The sequence below is a fragment of the Ammospiza nelsoni genome, chromosome 1 (genome assembly GCF_027579445.1).
Source record: "Ammospiza nelsoni isolate bAmmNel1 chromosome 1, bAmmNel1.pri, whole genome shotgun sequence".
In the NCBI taxonomy this organism is placed as follows: domain Eukaryota; kingdom Metazoa; phylum Chordata; class Aves; order Passeriformes; family Passerellidae; genus Ammospiza; species Ammospiza nelsoni.
Genome location: NC_080633.1, coordinates 28,018,719 through 28,045,691, shown reverse-complemented (window position 1 = coordinate 28,045,691; position 26,973 = coordinate 28,018,719). Strand labels below are relative to the sequence as shown.

At 36.8% G+C, this 26,973-nt stretch overlaps 1 protein-coding gene across 1 annotated transcript in view; it reads left to right on the top strand.

Annotated features, from left to right (window-relative positions):
- The window catches only part of THSD7A (thrombospondin type 1 domain containing 7A), a 254,685-nt gene that overhangs the window by 124,982 nt on the left and 102,730 nt on the right, over positions 1-26,973 (top strand). The window contains exon 4 of the mRNA XM_059475319.1: positions 13,191-14,022. Within this exon, the coding sequence (XP_059331302.1) occupies positions 13,191-14,022 (832 nt within the window). The remainder of the gene's footprint in view (positions 1-13,190; positions 14,023-26,973) is intronic.

Here is a 26,973-nt window from a genome sequence, read left to right as displayed (position 1 = left end):
AAACATAACCCCGTGTGAACTACTATGAACTTGGAAGGAAATGAACTCTACTCCAGCCAAAACTTGTCTTCTAATGTCCAAGGGGGAACCTCCTTTGTTTCAGGTGGTGCCTGTTACCTCTGGTCCTGTCACTGGGTACCACTGAAAGGTGCCTGGCTCCATCGTCTTTGCACCCTTCCTTCAGGCCTTCCTATTTTGTGGAACATTAAGAACTGCCAAGTTTTATCTCAGCAGTTGATGAAATGGTCCCTAAGTTTCTGCTGACTGTGAGAATTTGGCAACAGTCAAGATCAGATTTAAAACATTCTTTGTCAAGTATAATGGGTGCCTTTAAAAATCTTGTAGTAATATGAATATTACTTGCATTTGCATGCCTTTCACTTAGAGGTGTACTTGGTAGAAGAAATACTGTGTGGTTTATCTTTACTGGATGACCTTCTAGAATTGTGGCTGGCTTTCTGGAAGAGCAGAAACAGAAGGATTATTTTGTTTCTACCTCTCTCTACTTATTTTAATAGCAGTTATAACTGCCTATTATACTTTACTTTATGCTAAATTCTCTGGAAGTATTTCTCTTTCCTGTAGAGTTTTGTTTTTTTTTTTTTAATCTTCACTAGAATTCTTTCAAAAATTAAACCTGAAGGAATTTCCTTGGTAAATATCTGATTACTACCTCATGGTACATATTGTGTGAAATTTTACTTTAACAATGTCTGATGAAAATCTAAGGTTTCTTGAATGCTGAATGAGGATCTAACAGGAGAATAGTACTGACAAAAAGTGCTACCAGAGGAGTAATCAATGACATTCCTCACTGCTAAATTCACTGCTTTAGCACAGTTTTCAAAGTAGCAGATTATTAGAAAAGACAGAAATTAATTTTTTGTTTTTGTCTTTCTGGAGACAAACATGCAGTTTGCCCTGATACTGTGTAGCTTTGCATGTGTGAGGTCTCCTAATACATTCTTTGCCTCTCACCTTCTCTTAACTGGGAGGTTTCCCAATATAGTAATCAAATAAATCCTTCCAAGTTTACAGAAGGTTTAAAATTATGCTAAAGAAAAACATATTCTGCCAAGAGAAATAGCAAAAAATCTTTGAGCATTTGCTAAAAGATTCTGCTGTTACTTATAAAATGACCTTTGTGAAGTAACTCTAAAATTCAAAGGTAATACTGGCAGTGGAAAGTGGGTTTTATGGTAGGAGAAAAGACTAAAGCAAAGGTTAGGTGCTGTGTTTCTGTTTCTTTGATGGGTGAGAGGAATTTTAAGATATCTTCTAGATTTCTGAGATATTCTTCTGGTGCAGTCCTTAAAATACATGTGTAAATTTAATTTTTCTGTAACAGTGATTCATTGCATTTTAAATAGGACATCTTGGGTTCTTGTGATAGATCAGTGTGATAACATCAGCTCAAGTTCATGTATTTTTAAGTAACAGTCCCTGCTGGGATTAATGGGGATTTCTGTTTAAAAGTCAATGTTACGATATAGTCTACGGTACTGAAATAACTGCCTAGACTAATATTTCATATTACTTATTTTTAAAACAAAAATTGAGAAAATTACATACATAAAGGGTTTTTTCAGATATATTTCCAATATCACAAAAATAGACAAAACTGCTTATTTAATACAATTTTACAACACATTTGCCCGATGGAAATAAGTGACTAAGTAATAGTCACTTTCTTGAGCTAATTACTTCTCCCAGTTATGTCTGAACAAAAATTATTGATTACAGGGCAGTCAGATGAAGAGATTGCTTACTTTGTATACATTGCAGTGACAGGTGTCATATGGTCCTGATGAGATTTCTTCAAAACTAATACAGATCTATTCTTCTCTGATACACAGTGGCACCTGTATATTGGGCATATCCACAAGACTTAGTTGCCTTGCATTCACAGAGTTTTGAGCACCATGTCTGTATGATGAATGCACCACAGCTTTATGGAAAAGTTGCCATTTTCAATGGAAAAGGGGTTTCAAAGGAATTTGGCAAAATGCAGATGATAATGAATAATAAATGAACAGAGCATATGCTTGGGAAAATGTATCTCAGCAAGACATAAAGTCTTAGTGCACTTCAGAAGAGTTATGACTGAATTGTTATTTCAGCCCAAGAATGAAGCAATTTATATAATGAAATATTTAAAGGTAAATAAAGATAATTATATACATTTGACCCTTTGCATAATTTTCAGTATATGCAATTTCATTAAGTTTTCTTTGCTCCAATGAATTAGAAGAAAGCCAAAAGGATGACAGGTCCATTGCATTATTTAAGTGATATTCATTAAGTTCAGATCTGCTATTTTATTTCATTCCATTAGTGGCAAAGAATGCTATAAAGAGTCCGGAGGTATGAAAAACCTTCTTATTTGATCTTTGAAAATCTGTATTAACTCTCTTGTGGCCAAGGAGTCAGAGGGAAGACACAGATGAGAAGTGTACATGCTGTGCTCTATGAATAAGATTTCTGTCAAGAGTAAGAAAAAGTATTAGTTTATCATTTGGGCTTCTTGCTTTTTTATTAATACACGCTGTTCAACACAACTGGGATTTAGAGCAAAACTCCAGGGAAAGATATTGAGTAAACTGTGTGCTTCCAGAGACAAAATGACAGAACATGTATTCTTACTACTGTTTACTTACTGCACACAGTTTTTCGTTAATACCTATAATGGCCTTTAAAAATTCATTTTCTAGTCCTTGGTTTACACTGAAGAAGCTGAAGTGCAAGGTGATAGAAGTGGTACACATAGATCATCCTGCAGGCTAGTAGTACTGGGACTGAGAACCAAAATCTCTTTATGACTTCAAGCAGCTGAACTGTAGTGTTTTCTTATAACCAGCTTCTGGCTACCTTGTCTGACATCATACCTTGCAGGAAGTCTGGCCTTTTAAACAAGCCAGTGTGCAAAGATGCTACATTTAATTTCTGGTTTCTGGTTCTAGTAGCCTAGCTGAAAAGCTGTAGCCAGTTTCTGAAAAGCTGTATAAGTGAATTTCTTCATTTCTCAGTGGAGGAGGTTTCTGACTTGTTTGCCCTTGGCTAATGTGAGTAGAGCCTGGAATTACAAACCACTGGGCTGGCACAAGCATGATGGCCTGTGCTGACAGGCATACCCTGTGGTTGCAGCAGCCTCACAACTAGCACTTCTGGCCATCAGCACCACAGCAGGAGGCTATGATGAACAAGGGAAAGAAATCAAAGGGCAGAAAATGAAACAGAGGTAGAAAAATAAAAGCATTCACTTGGTCTTGATGAAAATTGAAACAGAAATACTCTTTCTTTTTTTTTTTTTTTTGAGGCATCAGTCTGTGTGCACTAAAGAAAATTGCATTTAACAAACTGAATTGCAAAATTATTTATGATAGAAATTAAATCTGATTTAAAGTCTCTGTTAACTCTTCAATATGACTAATTATCATTAGATTACATGAGGTTGCACAAAAATAAATTCTCCTAACATTACCAAGAAATTGGTGCTGCAACACCTGCTGATGCCCAAAGTGTCATGACAAGGACTAGTGGTGTGCTTACAATAGATTTAGTTGGGATTCATTCTGATGAAAAGTGGAGGGCAAGCCACTAGTAGTTAAATTAGTGCAAAAGTCTGCATTTCCTCATATGGTTAGTGAGAACACTCATTGACAGTGTGATTTTCAGGTTATGTGAGTTGTTGTCTCAGCAGTGTTTTGGTTAAAATTTGCTTCCAGATTTGTGGATAAAATGAATATAAAATGCTTATATGAAGAAAACAGTGAATCTTTGTTCAAAACCAAGGAGAAAACTTCATCTTAATCTATACAAATGAAATCCTTCTCTTTACTAGGCATTGGATTCTGAATTGATTTTCTCAGTAACCTATCTCTTAAAATAAGATTCTGACAGAGACGGAGCTGTAAAAGTCTACAGGGACATAGATAAGAATAATTCATGGTGATGTTTTTTGTTACACATATTATAGGTCTTTCTTTGTAAAATGATAATATTTACTCACTAATACAGTCTGAATAATAATTGGGAGTAACTGCTGATTTCATGGATTTACTTGCAATTGGCCCTGCTGTTCATGGGATTGGTTTTTGTTTCATTTTTCTTTGCCTACTGTATATGAAAAAAATAGGTTCATTCCATTTGCTTTCTATCATTAAATTTCTGGTATTTCTATACATTTTTATCATTACATTCTGGTAGCTTGGAAAAAAGAACAGTAAATTTAGGAGTTTCTCATATGAGTTCTAAAACTGATCTTACTTAGAAGGTGGTGGAACACATGGATTTGCTTTATCTGATGTCCATGTATAAATATTATTTATATGAGAAAGTTTGTACCAACATGTCTGCTGTGGTGTGTGAGCTGGAATTGATGGGAAGCTGGGAAGGTACCAGGGAAGACATCATATTTGCTCACCATATTTCTGTACCTTCTCCAAGCTCCAGTTCTTTGTTGCTGGGGTAGGGGGGTCTTTGGCCTGACTCGGTGCAGCTGCCTCACAGGGGAGAGGCAGAGCAGCTTTCAACTGGGGATGATCAGAAGAAAACCAAAACAGACTTGTGGCAGAGATACAAGCAAAGGTTAATAAAACCTTTCATCCATCTTACAAAGCCTGCAAGAGTGTTTGCTATGTATGAGAATCATCATTTTGTCAGAAGAGCGTTATCTGCTTTTCAGCCACCAGCGTGACTAGAGAGGCAACATAAGGAGAGCAATGGGAGGAATATGTTAGGATGGTTTAACACCACCTCTAATGAAACTAAGAAACATTAATGAACCAGCTTTATATGTAAACAGACTGTTGGCTAGAAGAAACACTATTCAATATCAGAAGTATTTATTCCAACATGACTAGAAGCTCAAAGCAATGTAATTGCTTTGTAGAACATAGAAGCTCTGTTTTTCTTTAAACCATGCTGCTTCAATTAAATATTCCTTTTGTGTGTTCATTTAATATTCATTGTGTCTGCTACTGCTATACTATGTAAAGGGAAAATGAACAGTGAGAGCAATTTGTGCTAAAGAAATTTGGAGAAAGAACTGTTTTAAAACTGAATAATGTTTTGGGAATTAGCTTGAGTTTTTAATAAGCCTAAAGGAGAGGATTTCTTTCCAGGTGATAACAACAGCACAAAGCCAGAAATGTTCTGCACAGTGAGCTGTCAACCTTTCATGTTTGTTCATGTGCCAGTATGCACTTCAGAAAAACATGTTGCGCTAGTCCTGCAAGCTGAAGGCTCTTGATAGCTTCGGTGCAGATAGCAATTTCCAGCGTGTTCCGCCACTGTACGGTCAAATTACTTGGGGCAGAAATGTGTTATGAAAAGTGCGGATCCTGATGCAGTTTATTTTAAAAATTGAATATGTACTGCCAGAGCAACAAAATAAATATTAAACAGTGACAAATATAAGAAGGTGGTTGAGGGTTTTTTAATGTAAGTATTGAATTAGGTTCTCAGCCCTGGCTGTCTAGGGCAGATGAAGAACTACCATTATAGTAAAAAGAGGAGAAAAATTTTGAAACCATTTAATTTCTTTATGTTTGTTTTCCTTTCCTTTTTTTTGGTACTGTAGAAATAGATACTTTTTAGCCTCTCTGTGTTTATAACAAATGGAAAAAGGAGTCAATTTCTATTATAGTTGTCACAATATTAAAGCACAGAAAAAACCACAGAGCAGCCAAATAACCTCTCTACCAAGTGAAATGTGGTATTAAAACTGCCATGAATTACAGCACAAGAAACCATATGAACACTGGGAAATCATGTTGCATTCAACACTTTTGTTAGGGAATATACAACCTTGCCTTAGACTCACCAATTTTCTGATGTACAAAATTTAATTTCCTCTTTGCTGGAGGAAAATAAATATTTGGTTCTAGTAATTGTGAGGTTCTAATATGACAGTGCTGTTAGGGAAACACTGAATAACTGTGATGTTGATGTCAGAATTTAAAATGTTATGGTTACTCCTAGGTTTGTGTCATGTGTGTTACATTCATGATTTTTAGAGAAATTGGAAAACAGATGGATAATGTTAATTACCATACCATGAATAGTATCAGGAACATGCATGAATGTATTTTCACAATGGATATTAATAAAGGAAAATAAAAATAAAAGGGCCCACATTTTATTAAGTGCCTTAATAATTATGTGCAAACCTAGAAAGATAACTAAGAGGCTGATTTTGATATGTTTGGATTTGCTTTTATTCCACTGTTTGAAGTACTCTGGAAAGCTGGGGAAACAATGTGCAATTTATAAACTGGTTTAATTTACATTACTTTTTAGTGGTATTTTTTAATATTTCATTGTTAATTTGAGAAATTTCAAAAACTTGTTCTTCAGATTCTGAAATTCTTTTAATTGCACTGCGGCTTACCCTTTTCCTTCTGCTATTAGAAAATAAAAAAAAATTATCTAAGAGTTAAATAATTTGTAGGCATATTTGATACTTCATTATATTCCTCTGAATCACAGGTGTTATGTTTTATTATGTTAAGAATCCTTTCTGTTTTTATCTCTCTTCTATATCCTAAATCCCTTTTCTTTGATGCCGACACTGCCTTGCATGTTCTTTTCAACCTCTGAAAGAGGAGCCAAGAAAGACAAAAGCATTAAATAGGAACGGCAGTCAAGGTGATCCATAGCACTCCTGGAGGGGAAAATGTGCTGGCAAACAGAGCAGGCAGCAAGTCATACAGCACCCAGGGAGCCCTGCCATGGCTGGGAAAGACGCAAAAATAAGGTTTTGTCTATCAGTGCTCTTCTACTGTGCTGGCACTCCCAGTAGTATAAATTATAGAATCTGTCTGTCCAAATGCGGCCAGCATGTGGTGTTGGCAGCACGACAGACTCTGTATTAAAAAAGAAAAAAAAAGAAGCTGCCAGTAATTGATCTAGAATTACAGCATTTTGCTGTATTACCTTTTGCCAGTGTGACAGGCAGTGTGTCTGTATCAGTGAGATTGTTCCCTGTCTAGACTTCCACAGTTAGCTACTGCCTGTGATAGAAATACTTTGTTGCAGCAGTGGTTGCTTTTCCTTTGTGTAAAGCAAATATAAATAATACAGGTATACTGTACCAAATTACAGATGTGCTTATATTTTAATTCAGTCAAGCAGATCTGCGAGTGATTTAGGCAATCTGAAGCTGTTGTATTCTTAGTGACCTGCTGTTCACCCAGCTCTTCGACCAGCTCCACTATCAGGAGCTGCAGTTTGCATTCAGTGTCATTTTCTGAGTCCTTCAAATACTTCTTAATCTGTGTATTTTTGACCTCTCTCGAGATTTACTGCTTAGGATTGAACTCTGTCTTGTAATACTTGTGTTCTTCTGACTCAGCCCTGTATCACCCAGTTAACCTTTTCTGCCCTCTTCAGAACCTTTTCATGATACAAAGAAATTTGAGGTCTCCAATATTAGGTAAGGTTAGCTTGTTTCTGAACTTTGAAAAAGTAGATATTTGCTAATCAGTCTCTAAATAGTCCCATTAAATACAATCCTCTCAAAATGCTGAAAACTAAGCTGCTCATTGTCTCATGCAGTCTGGGTCTCTCTCCCTGGCATTAAACTGTTAATGCTACTTACAGGCACCAAACCAGTAACACTAAATGGGTCAAAACCAATTCTCACGGAAAGTACAGCAAAGTTCAGTTCAGATCAGTGCAACCCTCATTTGTTAAAAATGCAACTAATGTCTTGCTCAATGCTTTAAGATGTGTTTGGAGTTTCATGTTTGAGGATAGTTGGGGGATTATTTTGTCTTTCTTTGTATTTCTATGAGGAGAAGAGCTCAAGGGATTTTCACATAGCCTTATTTGTCCTGGATCAGAGTTCAAAGTAAGTTCTTTTTAAAACAGAGATAATTTTAATACCTGAAACAGTATTAAAATTTACTATATTAAATATACTATAATAAATACAATGATAGCTTGCTTTGTTCTCAGCTGCAAAACTGTCAGTGCTTTAGTGGGGGTTTAGTTTTCAGTTTTCAACTCCACTGTGATCAGTCCCTGAAATTTCAGAAAAAAACTTGCATGAATGGTTAATTCACTTATGTTCCTGCTCTCTAAAAAAATAAATCTTAATCCTTCAGAAGCTTAGAGGGAATCTTCATATTGTATTTTACAGTAATCTCTTTAGAAGACAAAGAATTACAATTGACATTTTAAACTCAGTAAGATTCAGTGACAACTCCCAGAACAAAAAGAAGCAAGCTTGCTATTTATTTCTGTAGCTGCCGTTTGTGAAACACTGATTAAATTAAGAGTGCATAAATGATAGTATTTTCATGAAACAAGTTCAGCTCACTACAGGCAAAGTATGACTCGTTCATCTAAGTATGTTTAGAAGAAATCCAAAGAGAAGCTATTTTGCATTCACAGCCGCAGCCTTTTTCCCCAGTGTGAAATGGTTTGAGTGCACGTGCATCCCATTGGCAAGGCAGGTCTGGATCAGCACACAGCAGGGACAGCAGTGTCTGTGTGAAGGCTGCTTCACTGGGAAGGAGAGAACCTAAAGAATATTCATAAAGGCCAAATTAAAATATTATATAAAGCCTTGATTAGGCTTGACAGGTTTCCTAAAGACATTCTTGTTGTTACTAGAGCTTAACATCAGCAGAAAATTTGTGAAAGGGCAGCCACCCCCCACCTCCTGCAGCCTTTAAGTAATGGTGGGTGAGACTCTGCACTGTGTTCTTTCAGTCTGAGTTGCATATGTATGCTACTTTAGTTTCTGTGAAATGAATTTTATCCCAAAATTTCATATTTACAAACACACTGGTAAATGTACTACCCAGAATAATGATACAGTCTAAAAAGCATAGTGCAGGAAACCTCTGCATGATTTTCTCATACTTCTGAGAATCATTCAAAACTTTAAAGTGGATTAGCAATACTTTGGGATTCATGTCTTTGGTTTTTTGGAAAAGTCACAAAGCCCCTTTACTCAGTTCAGAGACATTTATTTTCCTGTTTTCCTGTGATTAATTTAAAAGGACAACCGTGCCTCACCTTGAAGCTTGCAATGTTTTTGGGGCCACTTAAGTTAGAAGTGAATTACTTTAGGCTCTTGATAATTGGGAGGGAGATGGGTAGTTGTAAGGAAAATTGAAGAGAAGCCTCTCCCTCTCTTTTTGTGATGTTCACATACAAATGCATAGCAACAACATTCCTCAGCAAGTGCTAAGGGTTGCCTACAGTGACTTGTGGGTACAGGGAAATGTTGGTAACTTAACTGAAGATTTCAAAGTGCACAACTGAAAAATAATAGGAATATTGGTTGATGTGGATGGTAGAAATAGTTTTCAAAAGAAAAAGAAAATGGTATTTCTCGGTATAATTTTGGTCAAAGCAAGTTTTATTAATTCAGCTGGAAATACATGAAATGATAATATTTTATTCTTTAAAAACTAAAGAAAGAAATGAAATATCAATTCTCCTTCATCCTAAATAAGATTAATTAATTAAGCTATTGAAATTGCTTGGATATTCATAGGTGTTTTGAAAATAATTAATTGGAAATTAGCTTGATACTCTTGTTCTTAATGATTGCTGAGTCTGGAAGTGTTAGGGTTGAGGTCTTTTTTCTTTATGTTTTTATTTTTCTGTATATTCCATAATCTCAAAGGGAAATGTAACTGATTGAGAAGAATGGTATCAGTTGTTTTTTGTTTTTTTTTGTTCCTGTACATATTAGAGCATGCATTAAAAACCAAATATTCATCCTTAATTCTATCACATAGACATAGAAAAAGGGTTTTAGGTTTGTGTTTAAAGTTTTCCAGGTTAAAAGAAACACAAACAAGCAGTTGATTAGAGCATGGTGCTGATAATAACAAGGCTGTGGGCTTGATCCCCAGATAGACCATTCAGGAAAGAGTTAGACTTGATGATCCTTGTGGGTCCCTTCCAACTAAGAATATCCTGGGATCCTGAGCATAGGAAAGAGAAACCATTTGAGTGAGAGGAGGGAATGGAGGGAGCACATGGCCAGGACTGCAGGGCCAGAGCCATTTCTGGAGGCCAGACAGCATGGGACAGTTTCCTGCCACTTAAAATCAGGGAAGACTTAGAGGGCAGGGAAGAATGATGTGTTTGTGTTTTGTTTTGTTTTGTGTTCTGCTTTCTCTTTAATCCCTGCCCCTAATTTTAGCTTTCCGTGCAAATGAAATTTGGTTTGGTCAAGTGTGGAAGCACTTTAGTTTTTTGAGGAAGCTCACTGAGGACAAAGTCTAAACAATCCTTGCCTCAAAGCTGTGATTCCCTTTTAGAACCTGTCATAGTCATGTAAAGAAGTGTGGAGTACAGTGAAAATTTAAGCTTTTTTTCACTTGCAGTCTTTTTCTCTAGGCGGGTTATTTTGTCTTTAAACTTAAAAATCAGTGTAATGTAGATAAGAGGGAGGGTCAGATACATCACTAAGAGCTCTGTGTTGATATGCACATGAACATAGAATTACTGAGCAGCAGTCTGCTCAAAGGGTTGCATCAACGTCATTTGTTGGTACTCACCTAAAATGATTTAATACTACTACTATAACGATTATACTATAATACTACTCACTATAATGATTTAATACTACTACTACTACTTCACAGTATGAGCAAAATAAGGCAATGTTCTACATGAGTCTATCTGTGCATCTCATCATTGTTTTGTATTCAGTTCCAAAACCAACATATTTATAATCTAATGAAATAACTTTTTTTTTGTCCAGTTAGCAGTCACATAACAGAGTTTTTGTTCATATTTACGTTTCCAAAGGCAGTATTTACTGCATCAAGACTGAGATTCTTACAATTTTCAATAGTGTAAACCTGCCTTAGAATTGGATTGAAGATGTTTTGATGTTTTTTGTAAAAACAACTGTGTCTTTTAGGTACAATGTGATTTTTTGACTTGATGAACGGAGATGTGATAGAGTCCCAAGTGGGCAAATTTTTCATCTGGGGTACAGTAACAACCTGATCTTTAGAAAGAGGGATTTTTTCATTGAACACACAAACCATACACAAGGTGTAATGACATGGTAAGGCAGAAATTCATAGTTTGCATGATGAACAATTTATTTCAATCACGAGTGTTTTTTGTGTCTCTGCTCTAATTGAAGATTTTCTGCAGTCTTTATTTTTTAAAAAATGGCAGGTGTTCAAAATGGCATCTCTCAACTCAGTGTAAATACACCCAAATTAAATACAGCAAAAATTATGTAATTTGTGGAAGACTAGTTAAAGTAGCGCTGTCTTGCTGAAGTGGAAACTGAAATGTGTTTATATTTAATGTACATTAATTTTTCTGGATAGCTAGATAGTTCTTGGCAAGTATAATTCAAACTTAATTTGCAAAAAAAATGTAGGGATTTTCCATGGGCTGAATCTGTCAGCTGCCATGGCTATTTTCAGCTGGCTCGTGCTCATTCTCAGGGTTTTAGAACTACAAGTGAACTTCAGCCACAGTGTTCACTTGGAAAAGAGACAATGAGGAGCACAGGCTGAATGTATAGCTTATCATCAGCCCATTCCCAAACTGGTACTGAAGTTAATGCTCCATAAACAGATTAAAATTGTGTGGAAGGCAATGAGAGTTTTAAAGCTTGTGGGAATCAGTAATAAGATGTGGCCACATATTCCTTCAAGTCATTCAATAAGAAGATGTTGTAAATAATTTGTATCTGCCATAGTTCATTTCACTTATTCCTGTGCAGTACCAAAATTATGCTGTTAACCTGCTTTGAAAGTAGTAAAGGCTCAGCCTGGTGTCTTCAACAGCTTTGCTCACAGAAATAGTCTTGTACTGGGGTCATTCAGGTGAATGAGGATTGTGTGGCTTGGCCCCAATTTCTTTATAGGACAGAGACTTCCTCAGTCAGAGGAAATTTCTTCTGTGTGATCAAGTGTCTGCAGATAAGTTTTCTTTGATAAATAGTTGCAGGGTTTTTTTCTGAATTGCTTATTCTTTTGCTCTTATGTGATAAGTCAATGTACAGTGTGTATGAGGGGAGATCTTAAAAAACCTTTAAAAATGCAGGATGTTTTAACCTCTGGCTTGTGAATTTCATGTTGAACTGGGTGAATATTTCAATTTTTTATAGTGGAGAAACTACATTATCTTTCAAGGGCATAGCCTTTTATTTATTTTTGTTGACATTTATTATAACAACAAGTTGCATGTCAAATATTTACCCTTAGACCTTGGAGATTGAAAAAAATGGTAGGAACAAGTTAGGTGTAAATTACTCCTGGGGACATTCCAATTGGGCACAAGAGGAAACTCTTACAATGAGAACAATCGGAAGTTGGAATATTCTCCCCAAGGAAGTGATAGATTCCTCAGCATTGGACACTGTTAAGTTACAGTTGGACAGGGTGCTGTGCCATCTTGTCTAGACTGTGCTTTTGCAGAGAAAGTTTGGACCAGATGATCCTTGAGATTCCTTCCAACCCTGTATTTTATGATTCTGTGATTCAATAGCTTCTGTTATTTGGAGAGTTACCAGCTGGTATGTCTCTGTCTTCAAGAGTTTGTTCTATTCTATAATATCACAGATTGTGTGGAACGAACATTTTTTAACTAGATTTTATTTTTTATTTCAGTTGTAATAGAGGAAAGACTAGAAGTGGCCTACTTGAAATCACCACTGTTTTTCAAAATGTATTATGTAGTTGTTCTCATTTTGGCATAAAATATGGAAGGAAGAGAAGACAATATTAAGTGGCATCACGGTAAAAGTGTAGTGCAATAGAAATGTGAAGAAAAAAATTAAACAGTCCAGGAAAAGTTATTCAAGTGGACAAGAGAGATGGAATTCATGCCTTCAAGGGAAGAGCTTTGGCTCCTACGTTGGCAGCAAAAACTAAGTTGTGAATGTGATTGCTTAGTTCATTGTTCTCTAATGTGATTAATTCATGTGTATGTTGGATATTCAGGATATTCAATATTAAATATTCAGTGTTTCTGGGATAAAAAGTGAAATGTATCTCTAATCATAACAAGATGAAGAGGATGAAGATGTAGAGTATGTAGATGTAGAGTAATCCCATGCTTGTATTCTCAAAGTTTGAGTTTCCCCAAGGATTAAATTCTTAGACATATAGGAAATGCTGAGAGCTTGCTTTTGCCATATAGCAGAGAAATAACTTGAGTGAACAATGTTAGCATCTTCTCTTGTTTTCCAGGTCCATGGGGGAGATGCATGGGCGATGAGTGCGGCCCAGGAGGCATCCAGACGCGAGCGGTGTGGTGTGCCCACGTGGAGGGCTGGACCACGCTGCCCACGAACTGCAAGCAGCCCGAGCGGCCGGACAACCAGCAGAGCTGTTTCCGTGTCTGTGACTGGCACAAGGAGCTGTACGACTGGCAGATCGGCGGCTGGAACCAGTGCCGGCCCGTCCTCTCCCGCAGCCACGAGAAGCCCCTGGAGTGCCTCAGAGGGGAGGAAGGCATCCAGACAAGGGACATCACCTGCATACAGAAGTCCAACGGGGTTCCAGCTGAGGATGTCATCTGCGAGTACTTTGAGCCGAAGCCGCGGCAGGAGCAGGCGTGCCTCATCCCGTGCCGGCAGGACTGCATCGTGGCCGAGTTCTCGCCCTGGTCCGAGTGCTCCAAGACCTGCGGCAATGGGCTCCAGCACCGCACCCGGCACGTGGTGGCTCCGCCGCAGTTCGGAGGGTCAGCTTGCCCCAACCTGACGGAATTCCAGATGTGCCGGTCCAGCCCGTGCGCTGCTGAAGAAAGCCTGTACAGCCTGAACGTGGGACCATGGAGCGCGTGCACGGTGCCCCATTCCAGACAAATAAGGCAAGCGAGGAAACGAGGGAAGAACAAAGACAAGGAAAAGGACAGAGAAAAGGCGGTTCGAGATCCCGAGGCTCGCGAGTTAATTAAGAAGAAGAGGAATCGTAACAGACAGAATAGACAGGAGAACAAATACTGGGACATACAAATTGGGTACCAAACAAGGCAGGTCACGTGTACTCACAAAAATGGGAAAACTGCTGCTCTGAGGTAATCACTATTTATGTTTGCATATTTTAATTTTTATCTGTTCAAAGTAAAACATGCATAAGTGGATTCTTTTACATAAACCCAAATCTCAAAATGAAGTTCATGCTATTTCCACTTCGACATCCATCATCAAGCTCAAGTATTTTCTGTGACGTGAAACATGCAAACTGTGCTGGTGTACATACTAAGCATCACATACATGTGCAGTGTTAAACTGAGCTAGTCCCTAGCCTCTCTTTTTTTATATAGATTTACCCCAAATGGTTGAAGATACATGTCAAATGTCTGCTTTGTTTCTGTGGGTTCAGGCAGGTGTCTGATCTCTAACAAGTCATGCATTTTTCTAATAGGTGATGTAGAGGATGGGCACAAAGATTAACAGGAAACTGGACTGAGTCAGACTTACAGTAAAAGTATAAAACAAGAGAGAAGGATGCACGAGAAAGCAGCAGCTACTCATTCCAGTGTATTTTTTAATATAGATGAGCATGAAATATTGTTTGTCTCTCTTGATTCCTGTGGCAAAATTTCTGAAAGGGAGACTGTAAAACCTCTTTGTTTGTTCCATGTACTTCCTCTATTTCTTCCTCATCTGTGCCTTTATGCTGTCTGCCCTGGTTTTCTCCTGATATTTATTTTTATATCTGGATTTATTACATTACTTTTCAAGAGTTCTGTCATCACTGATGTTTTGATAATTCTTTCCACAGTCTTCTGGATGCATTTTTAAAATTGTATTACTTTTGATTTGTTTTTTCTGGCATTATCTTGCTAGCTCAAGTATTTCTTTCCTATCCCCCAGAATGTTTTTATTCAACTCAAAAAAAATCTTCTTTCAGTCTAGTCTTCCTTTCTTTGATGTGATTCTATTTCCTGCCCTCTCATTCAATGCTTGATTAATCAATTTTACTTCAACTGTGAAATGACTAGGATATCTTGCTGAATGAGGCTGACAGTCATTGCTGCTATGTTAGTGTTTAGGAACTTCTTTCAAGGTATTTTATTTTTGAGTTTTTGTTGTGCCATTTAAACGTTCTATCACAGAACACGTAATTCTTCCACCTTTTCAATTAGAAACCCAATAATACCTTTTTTTTCAAGTGTAGAAAACTTTTTTTGAGTATAATTTCTTTCAGGGGATGATTGAGCAGTGAAATAGGAAAACGATGAGTTCCCTGGTTTCAGGAAAGAACTGAAATGCTTGGGTTGTTTAGTTGAAGGAGGGACATATGGGTGGAAATGTGAATGAAATGCCTATGAGTATGTAACAAGCCATCAAAAGGAAGAATGGAACAATCTATTCTCTATATTATGGATATATTGAAAAAACAATAATGGGCAAATCACAGCAGTGCTGAATGAGGCTGGGCTTCTCAATACTGGGAATAGTGAGACCCTGGAGAAAATTGCTTGGGCCATGTGTGGCACCTCCATCTTCAAACGTTTATAAGGAAAGGTTAGAAAAATGCATGTGGCAGTGATGACACAGCTGGAGTAGCTCTTGATTAGGGAAGAGGGACTGACTGCATAGTCTTTTTGCAGTCTCTTCTAGGTCTGGTTTTCTTTAGTTATTTAAGATTTTGATCCACACTTTGATGAAGGTCTTCACAAGAAATCTTAAAATCAGCAGCTCAGGCAGTCCCAGGTGTTGGCTGCAGCACAATCTCATTGTTGGTACAGAAAAAATTGGCTTTACTCCTTCCTTTTCCAGCCTCACATCATGCAGCCCTCACTGTGCCTAGCCCAGGAACATCATTATCCTTTAAATACAAGGAATAATTTATTATACATCAGTTGCTATCAGATAGTAGCCAGGCACTTTTTTTGAAAGTCCCTAAGTTTTTGAAAGGTTAAGAAAATTGTTGAGTAAAAAAAAGGGGAGGAATGACACAGTCATGCCAAAGCTCTGATAAATGGTAAAAGAAAGTAAAAGTATAGCTGGAAGTCAGTAGCATACTTTATTCATTGTCTTTACACTCACTCTTGAATTCACTTAGATCACCAGCACTGTCTTAGGTTCAGATACCTGTGTCTTGTGCAATTTCAGGCTGGTGCAGGGAAATGAATGAAACCCTCTTGCCTAAGGCAGTGAAACAATACAATGTAGGATCAATTCTTCAAAGAAGTGAAAATTAAACAAATGATGCAGTGGGTATTTTTATATCTAATGGAAAAAAATATGTTTTAATTACACAAAGGATTTTTATTAGTCTTCACATCAATTTTAATATAGAATTTTTTTCCAGTTACATAGTATAAACAAGAAAATTTGGTGAAATGACTCATGTGAGAAATTCTGGTGCTGATAACATAGCTTTTAGAGACCAATGTATATCAGCTGCATATCCATTTGCATCATTTATGCTGCACCCTTCACTAAGCAATCAAATGCTTTATTCTATGACTGCCATTCCAGAATCTGAAACAATAGAATTATTTTTCTGCCCAGGGTGTCAATGCAGCCAGCTCAAATGATTTTATAATCCCCATCACATAGTAACTGTGTTACTAAATAATATAGACAAGTAAGGTGACTGGAAAAGCTGCCGTTCTCATGTGAAATGCTCTTCAGCTTAAGTTGTCCATTTTCAGTGAGTTTTGACTTTAGCAATCAGAAACAATCAGCCCCCTGGCAGCATGACTGAAAGAAGAATAAAAACCCTCAGGCGAGTAATATTTTTTTGCAGAGATAGCAAAATTGATATATTATAAAAAGTGCTTTAAAAAAGAACAACTTTCACAAGGGTGCTACAGAGAAAATGGTTCTGTAACACTGTCAGCAAAACTTCAAAAAGGCAAAATTCTCTTGACATATCAGCACACCAGGCATGGTAAAGAGAAGTGAAACAAGAAAATCAAAGTTTAATTTATATACTTTATTGCTGAGTGAACAACAGATAGTCTCCCGTGAAGGATGAAATATTGGATTTCGTATTGGCCGTTCTGCAATAATGTATGTGTTATACAGCCTGTGTTTGCTTCATGTTCCTCTTAGTCTGAAATTCTGGTGGACTGAAAACATTTGAAAAATAGAAATGTTGAAGGAAAAAACAAATTCTGTAATTAAAATGACTTTTCTCTGGACAGCTAACAAAATCTGGGCAGCACTGCTGTTAGTGTAGAGGACAAAACTTGATTGTCTGAAATGTTTTCTCTGATGAAATTGGGGTTTACCAAAGAAAACTGTTAGACATCAAACTGGCAATGCAGAGAAGCATAAAATGTATGAAGAAGTTGATTTTGACTTGCAAACCTCTTTGTCCTATTACAAGTTGTGATGATTATGCCTCATGTTAAGCCTATAATTTTCTGTTGTAATATGGACTTTGTTGCTGTTGTATCTCAAACATTTAGTCATAATTTTCTTTGTGAGCAGACTTTTGTGGGATAGTTTAGCAAAAAATGTTTGACTGATTTGTACAAATTGTACAAGTCTAAGAAAAGCTTTTTTTTAAACTGCTTTTAATTCATACAGCCTTTTTACTGAAATGCTTTCTTGGGACCCCACTAGATTGGGAAATTTTGAAGGACTTGATCATAGTCATTTATAACTGTAAGAATATGGAACAGAACTATAGTATCTTTTTGAACTGTATGTTTCTGTGCTTCAGCAAAGATTTTGAAATCCAGTGACAAAGCACATCATGTTCCCCTGAAGCAGCTGCTCCATAAGTGTGGGGACAGCCTGTCACTGCTAAGAGTCACTTAACTCAAATGGCTGGAAAGGGGGCTGTAGTTAAAGCAGTTCTTCAAGGATATAGCTGCCTCTTAAAAAAAATTTCCAGAAATTTCTGCACTGTTTCCTTTATTTTTCTATGTCATTTGGATATAACTTGTTATCTTGCTTAGTCTGGGACCAAAAAATTTCTGAATGGGGGAAGAATGGAGGAGATCACATAGGAAACCATCCCCAGCAGCTCTGGTTCGGTCCCAATAAATGGTTAATACTCTCTTGGCAGCACCACTGTGGGGGAGACCTGTATGTGAAGATGAATGTTATTGGTGACCTAAATGACCTGAAGTAAGAATTCAAGAAAAACCAGTAGAATTTTTTAAATATTCAAAGCTTTTATTTCTTGGAATATAACCATATGCAACTACACTAGTGGAAAAAAATGAAGGGGCAGAAAAGAATCCAAAATTTAAGATATGCCAACCAATAATTTAGCAGATTGTCTTAGCCTTAATGCATTTGATCATATGATCATCTTTGATTTGTTTCATATCTGTTCATCTGAGAAAGTAATTTTTTTTCAATTATTTTAATCTTCTTCACTGATTCTGTGCATTCATTAATGCATCTAGAAAACTATATCCACATCTTGTAACAAATTTAACTGTTTTGGAAGTTGTCATAATAATCTCATTGCAGTGCTTTACTAAATTTCAAGTTTTGGAGAGTTTGAGCTTCTATTTATTCCAATACTATAGTTGAGACATGAGAGATGACAGTAGAACCAAAATGATTGAATTGTCTTGCTGATGTTTGGCATATGTAATACTTAATTTTTCATCTTACTTCACAAAGACGTGTATCTGTTTAAAGCAGAGTCACAATATTCACTAATGGCCACAGGTGCTAAGCTGAGTAGACAGAAATGAAGAAATTTGGAAATGGCCAATTAAGTATTTAGACTGATGAGTGAATAATACTGAAGATATTGTCAGGAAAATCAAGGAGAGAGAATCTCCTCCTCTAGAATGGCATTTTAGCTTTGTTTTCTTTTCCAGGTCCTTAAACCTCTTAACCCAATTCTCCCATTCCAAATCATAAAATAAATGTCTGTGTTCATTTTATGGACTTTCACTCCTATAAATTATAAACTATGTGAAGGAGGAAAATAGAAAACCAAGCCAAACCATCACAAGCCTGTTGCTTTATTTATGCCATTGATTTGGAAAGCAGACATGTCACCCAGAGGAATATGCTGTCAGCAAACAGAGAAAAGATTCAGACACACAATACAGCAGCACAGTTTGTTGGGCCCTGTAGTGTATCCCTTGCTTAAAAAAAACCTCTTAAGAGATTCTCTGTACTTCCCTGAGCCCCTCCACGAGGCAACAGGCAGAAAGGGGGATGTGTGTGAAGGTGGCAGGGGTTAAGGTGCATAACTTCAAGGAGATGGGCTGCAGAAAGGTGAGGGGAATAGCAATGCGGGGAGGATGGGTTGTGGAGATGAAGGAGCATAAACAACCTTTTTTTGTTACTGAGGACCAGATGAGAGCATGTATGTATGCCCCTGCTTTTTATGTTACTGTTGTTTGTAGAGGAAGCCTCCAAGCTCACCATACTGTGAGGATTTAAAAGCCATAAGTGGTTCACTCACAGAGCATGTGTAAATATCACAAACTTGGATAATGAGCTATACACAGTCATCTTGATTCATTAATTTGGAATTATTTAGAGCACATTCTGTTAATAAATGGAGAACAGGGAAGAAGAAATTAATGTTGGATGAAAACCTTCTTGATAACTAAAAACTACAGGGTTATTTTTCAGGTGCATTGGGATAATAAAAATGTAAACTCTTATTAGAGAAACAGGATGCAAACATTGCTCTCCTATAGTTTTCCATTATGCCTTTACAATTTCCATGAATTTGAAAGTAGAATCATCCTGTAGTTTTTTATGTGATTTTGGTGGAGACAGTAATTTCTGTGGATATGCATAATATTATTCAATGGGTGTTCCTTTCTATTGTAAGTACCTGCTCCATCATCTTACTGAGACTGCTGTTTTGACAGTGTCTTGTCAGTATTGCTACACATTTGACATACCATGCCCAAATCTAGATTTAAGATGGAAACGTACACACCGTGCTGAATAATTGAAACAGCAATGAATGATTCCTTTTTCCACATCATATTTTAACCTATTTTCATACAGTGAACAGTTGTTCTGTCACCTAGATGTATGACATTCATATATTTCTGTGCAAATCATCAAGATTGGGTGCCTTTCTGGTATATAGTTTTTATTCAAATACATGTAATTGTCTTCCTTAGCAAAATATAATAGGCTATAATGTAATGAGGGCTGTACTCTATGTTCTGATCATCTCTTGTGGCAATAAATCCTATGAATGAATAAATAATTTCCTTGAATGAATGCAGTGTTGAATTTTCAACTTCAATCTAGAGATTATGTTGCACAGTGGTAAATTGAATTAGGCACTGAGATCTTTAATGAAGATTCTCCTACACTATACTTTTATGCAGCTTTTCTGCCTCGTTGTCAGTTAATATTAATTGACCTCAGTGTGATAGAATAAAAGTTAATCAAGGAGTATTTTTCTAAATTTTTGGTTTCCTATACTGGTATTATATCATAATCTGTAAAGAGTCCTATAGGGAACAAAATAGAATGTATTCCTTTTTTAGATTTATTTTGTGGTTTGGTTTTGTTTGTTTTTTTATTAAACTGCTAAGCATAGTCTGGGACTTAGAGTATGCCCTTGTTTTCTCAATCAGCATAATAATGTTATGGTAAGGGAGCCTGTGAATTGAGCATCCTCTTGGGACATATTGTCCCTCAAGGTGGAAATGCACAGGACTCACACACAGAAGCCACAACTTACAAGAACATCAGGATTGGCTATTTCAGTGCCCAACTTTCAGCAGTCCCACTGGAAATAAAATGTGTGACTCATCTCCTGATTTTGATCACATTTTTCCAAGTGCTAGACAATGCAATGGAGCCAGTGTTACTGCCAAATCTAAGCATCAATATAGGGACCAAATCTAAACTAATGCCTAAAATACAACTAATAGTAGTAATATAAATGTCAGTAATATATTTCTTTATATCTTAACGTTAATACTGCATATGTTATTCATAAAGTTTGGCATTTAGTTTATTTTTTCTTTGCTGACAGCCCTGTGAATCTAGCTGTTGTTTTGAGTCAAAGTAGATTCTGATTAATGCTATGTAACGAAAATTCCCACTGACAAAGGGAAATTCCTCCCTAAAGCTTTAATAAGTCATCTCTGTAGATGCTTGCCAAATAACCTGCTCTGCCAATTTCAAAATTATCTGTAGCATGAGATGTGCATGCATGTCGCTGTATCACTGGGCTGTGAAAGATCGCACTCTCACTGAGAACTTTTGCTTTCTTGTCTCCTCAGACACTCATGGTATCTGCAGCAGCCCCACAGCAGCTGTTGTTGACACTTGTTTGGGTATAGTAGCACCCCTTGTTGCTTTGCCAGTGTTTTTTCTGGACACAGTAGCTGTATGTAACCTCTATCTTCTGTAGTGTAGAAAGCCTAAGTGGTTTTGTTTATTTCAAAATTGTTTGGCAGAATTAGTTAGACTTGTGAAAGGATCATGGGAAAATAGTCTTGTGAAAAACACTTAAGTGGACAGTATTGGAATTGTAAATGAATAGAAGTGGGCTCATTGTGTGATTATAATGGCCCATTATACTGGAAGGTACTAACAGTTTCTCAGAACAATGTGCAAGATGACCAACACTAAACAATGCAGCTGTATGGAAAATAAAATTAAGACTATGTCATTTTCTACTAGGAAAATGTACAGGCACTGTATTTTCAGTGATTTCTTTCAAGAAAAGAGTTGGTACCAACCATAAACTGAATCTCTCAAGCATGACTAGACTTCACAAATGACATTTTACATCTTCAGAGTAGATCATGGAAGTTATCTAAGCTCTGCATTTAAATCACTCTGTTATTATTACTGCTATCTAGTACCTGCACATCAAATAGAATTCTTTAAAATTTGATTTTATTTATGAGAAAACATCCTTTTTTTTTCTTTAGGCAAAAGACTTTAGGCGAAAGTCTCAAAATCCAGCTATACTTGTGGTCCAAGAATAGCACAGAGTTAATTTGATTATTTTACTTCAGAGGTTAAAGCCTCCAACAAGCTGTATGAACTCTGAGGAGAACACTGCATGGAAAATAAATAGCTTGTTGCAGCACATCAGGACATTGTGCTTGATTCTTTTACCCATAACTCCAAAATCCCTCTTACTCATTCAGAGTATGTCTTAAAGTTCCCAGGTGGTCAAATAAAGAGCAAGGAGAAGACACACCCCATGCAATATTAAGATCTGGATTTAATTCCAGATAACGCAAAGGATTAATATTCAGCATGAATACTGCTGTGTTTCCTCAGGCTTCCTGCCCACGAGTGTGATCATTCAAAGCTAAAATTGCAATGTAGAAAATTGCACACATGGGTCCTTATAATTCAAAGGTTGATTTGACCTCCTGACCTAACCAGATAATTTCTGTGAGGTAGTTCTGTTAAGGATGTGAGCATCTAGGCTGTGGGTCTGCCCATGGGTCATCAGATTTCCCAGCACCTTAAGCCTGAGCTTTTCTAGGATGTGATGCTAATGAGTGGTGTGGTACAGACTTTACCCCTGCCTTTGCTGTAAGGTTACATTTATGAGAAGCAAATGTGGTCTTTGCAAACTGTTCCTAATATTCTCTAGTCCTGTAGCAATTTACTGAGATTTTAAAAAAAAAATTCTGAGCAAACTGCTGATATTCTCTCCACTGGGAAAGGCAAAATGTGCTTGTACTCAGCTCCTACTTTAAATTCTTTTCTTTGTCTTAAGGATTCTTTGGGAGTTGGACCAATGTTCATGCATGCCTGTAGTTTGTCTTGCAAGAATGCTGCTCAGCCTTGTGGCTTGTTATAATGTGATTTACAGTTGCTATATTCAAACACAAATTTGCTTACTGACTCTTTTCCAAAAGATTTCTCTAGTTTTACTTTGCCCTTCAGTCAAAAATGTCAGCCTTTGCAAGCCTGCTTTGTTTATTTGTGTATGTGCGCAGTTTTGGTTTTCAAGTGCTAAATGAACATGTACTTTTGGTGTTCTGCAAGTAATTGGTTATTGTTCCAAGTCTTTCTGCAGATGAGTTTGGTGAAATGGGCTTGTATGTCAGCAGTTCTCATCTTGTGGCTGGTGGTAAAGGTTGGAAACCATTTTTCTAATTGTATTCAATGAAGTAATGTTTCATGAGATCAGCAAGAATTCAAGAGAAAATCCTATGGTTCTTGATGCTGTAGCTGATTGTGGGAGATGCCTGCTGGTGTACAGGACTTTGCAGCTAGGATATGGTTAAATTATTCTACTCTGAGGGAGCTCACTGTGGACTTTTTTTTTCTTTTAATCTTCTAGGTAGTTCTTGCTCTTCTTTCTTAGTATTTAGATGAAGCCTGTTACAGCATTTTGGATTTCCTTAGAATGTTGATTGTCCTTTGATCTGACACCTTCAGAAGCAGCTACCTTTTTCTGCTGAACTGCTGAACCTCCTCTTATGATATTTAGTATGTGTTTCTTCCAGGCAGATAGCCTAGTTTTTGATTGCATGTTCTTCAGTCCTCTAAAGTTTTTAATTCATTCATTCAGTCAGTCTTGTTTGTTCAAAACATAATTGGATTCTGTCGGGGTTTTGCTTTGGAGAATGCAAGCAGAACTTGAAAAAGAATAATGAAGTTCCTTCCCAGTAGGTGGGAAAATAGAACACATTCTGACTCCACAGCTCTTCCTGATCTTGAAGGGCATGTGGTATCTCATCACTGTGACACTATTTAGTATGAGAGAGTCAAGAGGAGGAAGAATGCAGTTTTTCCCTAGGTTTTGTGTGTGGTGTCTGACCATATAGATGTCTGTTGAGTGTCTCTTAATAATTCTGGCTGTGCTGAGCTCTCTGACACTCTCTGTGTCTGCTTTCCACACCAGTGGCAAGAGTAGGTCAGTCGTGCCAGGACTGGAGCAACTGGGCAGATCTGCAGGTACATCTACAAAGAAGTCTAGAGTGACAGGAGCCAAGACCCTGTGGACATACATGATCCACTACTACATCAAACAGTCAACTAGGATTAAAATATCACAGTTTTCGATTTAAAATAATGAAAAATTTTATTTAAGTACTTTTCAGTCAAAGCCCTGTCTTTTGTTCCTCCTGAGTGCCAAGAGCTTATGTTGGCATCAGTCTCCTGAACCGTAGCCAGGTTATTCATTTCAGAATAATGGAAATCTCTGTATGTAATCAAATGGAAAATCAGCTAAAGGAAAAACAAATATATCAGAATTCTGAGAGAATGAGTATAGTGAATGAAAGTAAGGAATAGTAACTGTGAAAATTTCATTAATGAAAATCAAAGCTGAACATGGATAATGGGAAAACCAAAGTTGAATGTTGATAATGGTGAAGGAATTGAGGCAGAATAATGCAGACAAAAGTTATTGAAGAGACTATTTAGTTTGCATTAACCTTGCCAGTTGGGCTCCATTACTTTAAATCTTCACATTATAGTCAAAACCAATAAATAGCAGTGCTTGTTACATATCAGTACTGAGCGAATTAATTGCATTTATTGTAAAGGACATGTTCTTCACTGTTCAATTTTAGATTTAAATTACAAACTTCACAGTGTTTTTCCATTACATTTGAGCATAAAAAGCAGTGTATCAGGAAAAGCACAAAATCGAACTTCAAAATGGTGTCTCCTCAATACCTTGTGTTTGTGACTCCTGTTTCCATTAACTTATAGACTGTTGAGATATAGTAATGTGTAGATATTTTAGGAGTGTCTTCAGCATGAACACTGAACAGTCCTCAAGGATGTAACTGTGTTCAAATAAAACAAGATCAAGTGTAAGGGGACTCTTGGACCTAACAATGAGACAGTCAAGGAAAGATCTTATAGAGGTGTTGAAGCTCAAAAATACCACTGAGAAAGCAAACCACAGTTATGCAAGGCCTGAAGTCAGAAAATGAAATTAACTGAGCACTTTTAATGCAAAAATAACTATCTACAATTATGAGTTGGTAAAATAGTTCTGTAATGCATTGTTTCTAAGATGATGTACCTACCAAAATCTTGCCAAGGTTTAGGACACTTTTGTCTTAGTTCATGGAGGTGAGCACTATAAACTCTTCAGTGCAAATATTCAGCTTGTGTTCCAAAAGTCTGTAAGCCATAGAAAACCAGAGCGTATCTTGGGATAGTGTGACTGACTACCTGCTGTCTTTCCATTTTTGCTCTCCATTTGCTACTGCCAAGGCAGCTTTCCGACTTCATGGATTATTAGTTAGTCAATAGTTAGAACCTCCCAGCCATTCTGATGCTGCTTTTCATCTTCTCTCATTAATTCTTCTTTCAAATTACTAGTCCAGTCCAATATGGACAAACACCAGCAAAAGCAGAAAATCTCTTAGTTGTGCAGGTTATGAATGGAATATGCTCATGCAGCAGAGTCCTACTGCCTAGTTTAAAGCCTATTTATTTTTTCTGTTCATCTTGCATGAATTTAGAGATCAGTTGTGCTATTATGCATTACCATGCATTTGGCTTCATGAATGCAGTATGCCCAGCTTTATTTATTGCAAAAAATCTATGAGAAAAACCCATTTCTTGTCTAGTTGAATTTGTAGAGGAGGAAATTCCAGTGGTCTCTTCTATGATTTCTACACAACCTAAAAGAGAGCTTTTGAGATTGAGATTATAAACACTCATACAGGTCATTAGCATATAAAATCAAGTTTTCCTGATTTTTTAAAGGTATAAAAGTATTTTTCATTTTCTAATAGATCTTTAGAATACCTCAGAAGTATTTTATTTCTCCTGACTTAATCTAATTTTTTCACATCGTTTAAAGCTTATTTTTGACTGAAAAGAGTTCTTTCAACTGCACAACTTGCTCATTTGTACACAGGTACCATGGTGTAATTTGCTCCAGGCTTATGTGTCAACCTTTGTTCTCCCCATGTCTTTAGCCTTAATTATCCCATAAATTACTTCAAAATCCCTGGGTGTAACCTTCCTATTTTTAATTCTTAAGTGATATTTAGTTTTTATTTATTGCTGTAGAAGCACAAGCGAGGCTGTGGAACGTGAGTATACACAAATTCTTGACCACATGTCTGCAGATGTTGAGCAGTAATTGTGTTCTGTAGGTTGTCCTTTGAACCTTTTTCTTTACTTCTTTTGTCTAATCTATGTCTTTGAGGTCAGGAATAGGTTTATTGTTGACTTAATAGCAACAGGGACCATTCATCCCCTGTGATGTATTGTTTTGTTTGGGACTGCTTTCTCTTTCCATCGTGTCATTAAAGTGCTTTTGTACTTTAAGCTTCATTTCCCCACGATATCTAACTGTTGTGTGAAATGGTACTTTCTCAAACCACAGCCTTAGTTCAATTTATACAATTCCTTCTTCCTTGCCAAAAATCTTGGGGCATTGTCCTTTGAATATATTCACTGGATTGAGAGCAAGATGCTGCAGACTTTGTATGTTACCCCTATGCTGCTGCTTCTTGTATCCCGTCAGCTCTGTTGACTTTTAACAGCATTTTTATGTAATTCATGCTTTTCTTTGAGCTTTCCAAGCAATTTTCTGGACATAGCTATGTGGGTTGATAGTGAGGACTTATTTGTATCCTCCCTGTGCTTCTTGAATGGTTAAATTTGCATATGTTGTCTACTTATGCATTAATCAAGGGCATGAAGATGTTTGGTGCAAAACTTCTAGTGAGTTGGGCGGTATCAAGAAATGAATGTTAATGGTTTGTTTTTATTTTCTGTTGTGTTACTTGCCCATTTGCCTTTTATTCTGTGAAAAGATTCACACCAAGTCTCCATGGCTAAACAAGACACATAAATCCATCAAAAAATGCAGAGAGCTTCACTTCCAAGTAAGCTTTGCTTTCAGTTATTTGTGGAGATCAAATCTGTAGCATTAGGTACCAGCCACTAAAGAAGCCATTTTGTTTAGCAAACCCATTGCTATGTTTTGATTTAGAATCAGTCTTCTTCTGGTAAAATAAAGTTTTAAGTATGTGATTTTTCCCTTCCTTACTTGGTTAGAGTACAACACATATTCTTCTGCTGCCTGGAATATGAAGGAAAACTCTTGATAGTGGCCATTTCCAGTTAGCTCTCACAGTTTCTCTAACTTGCTCAAA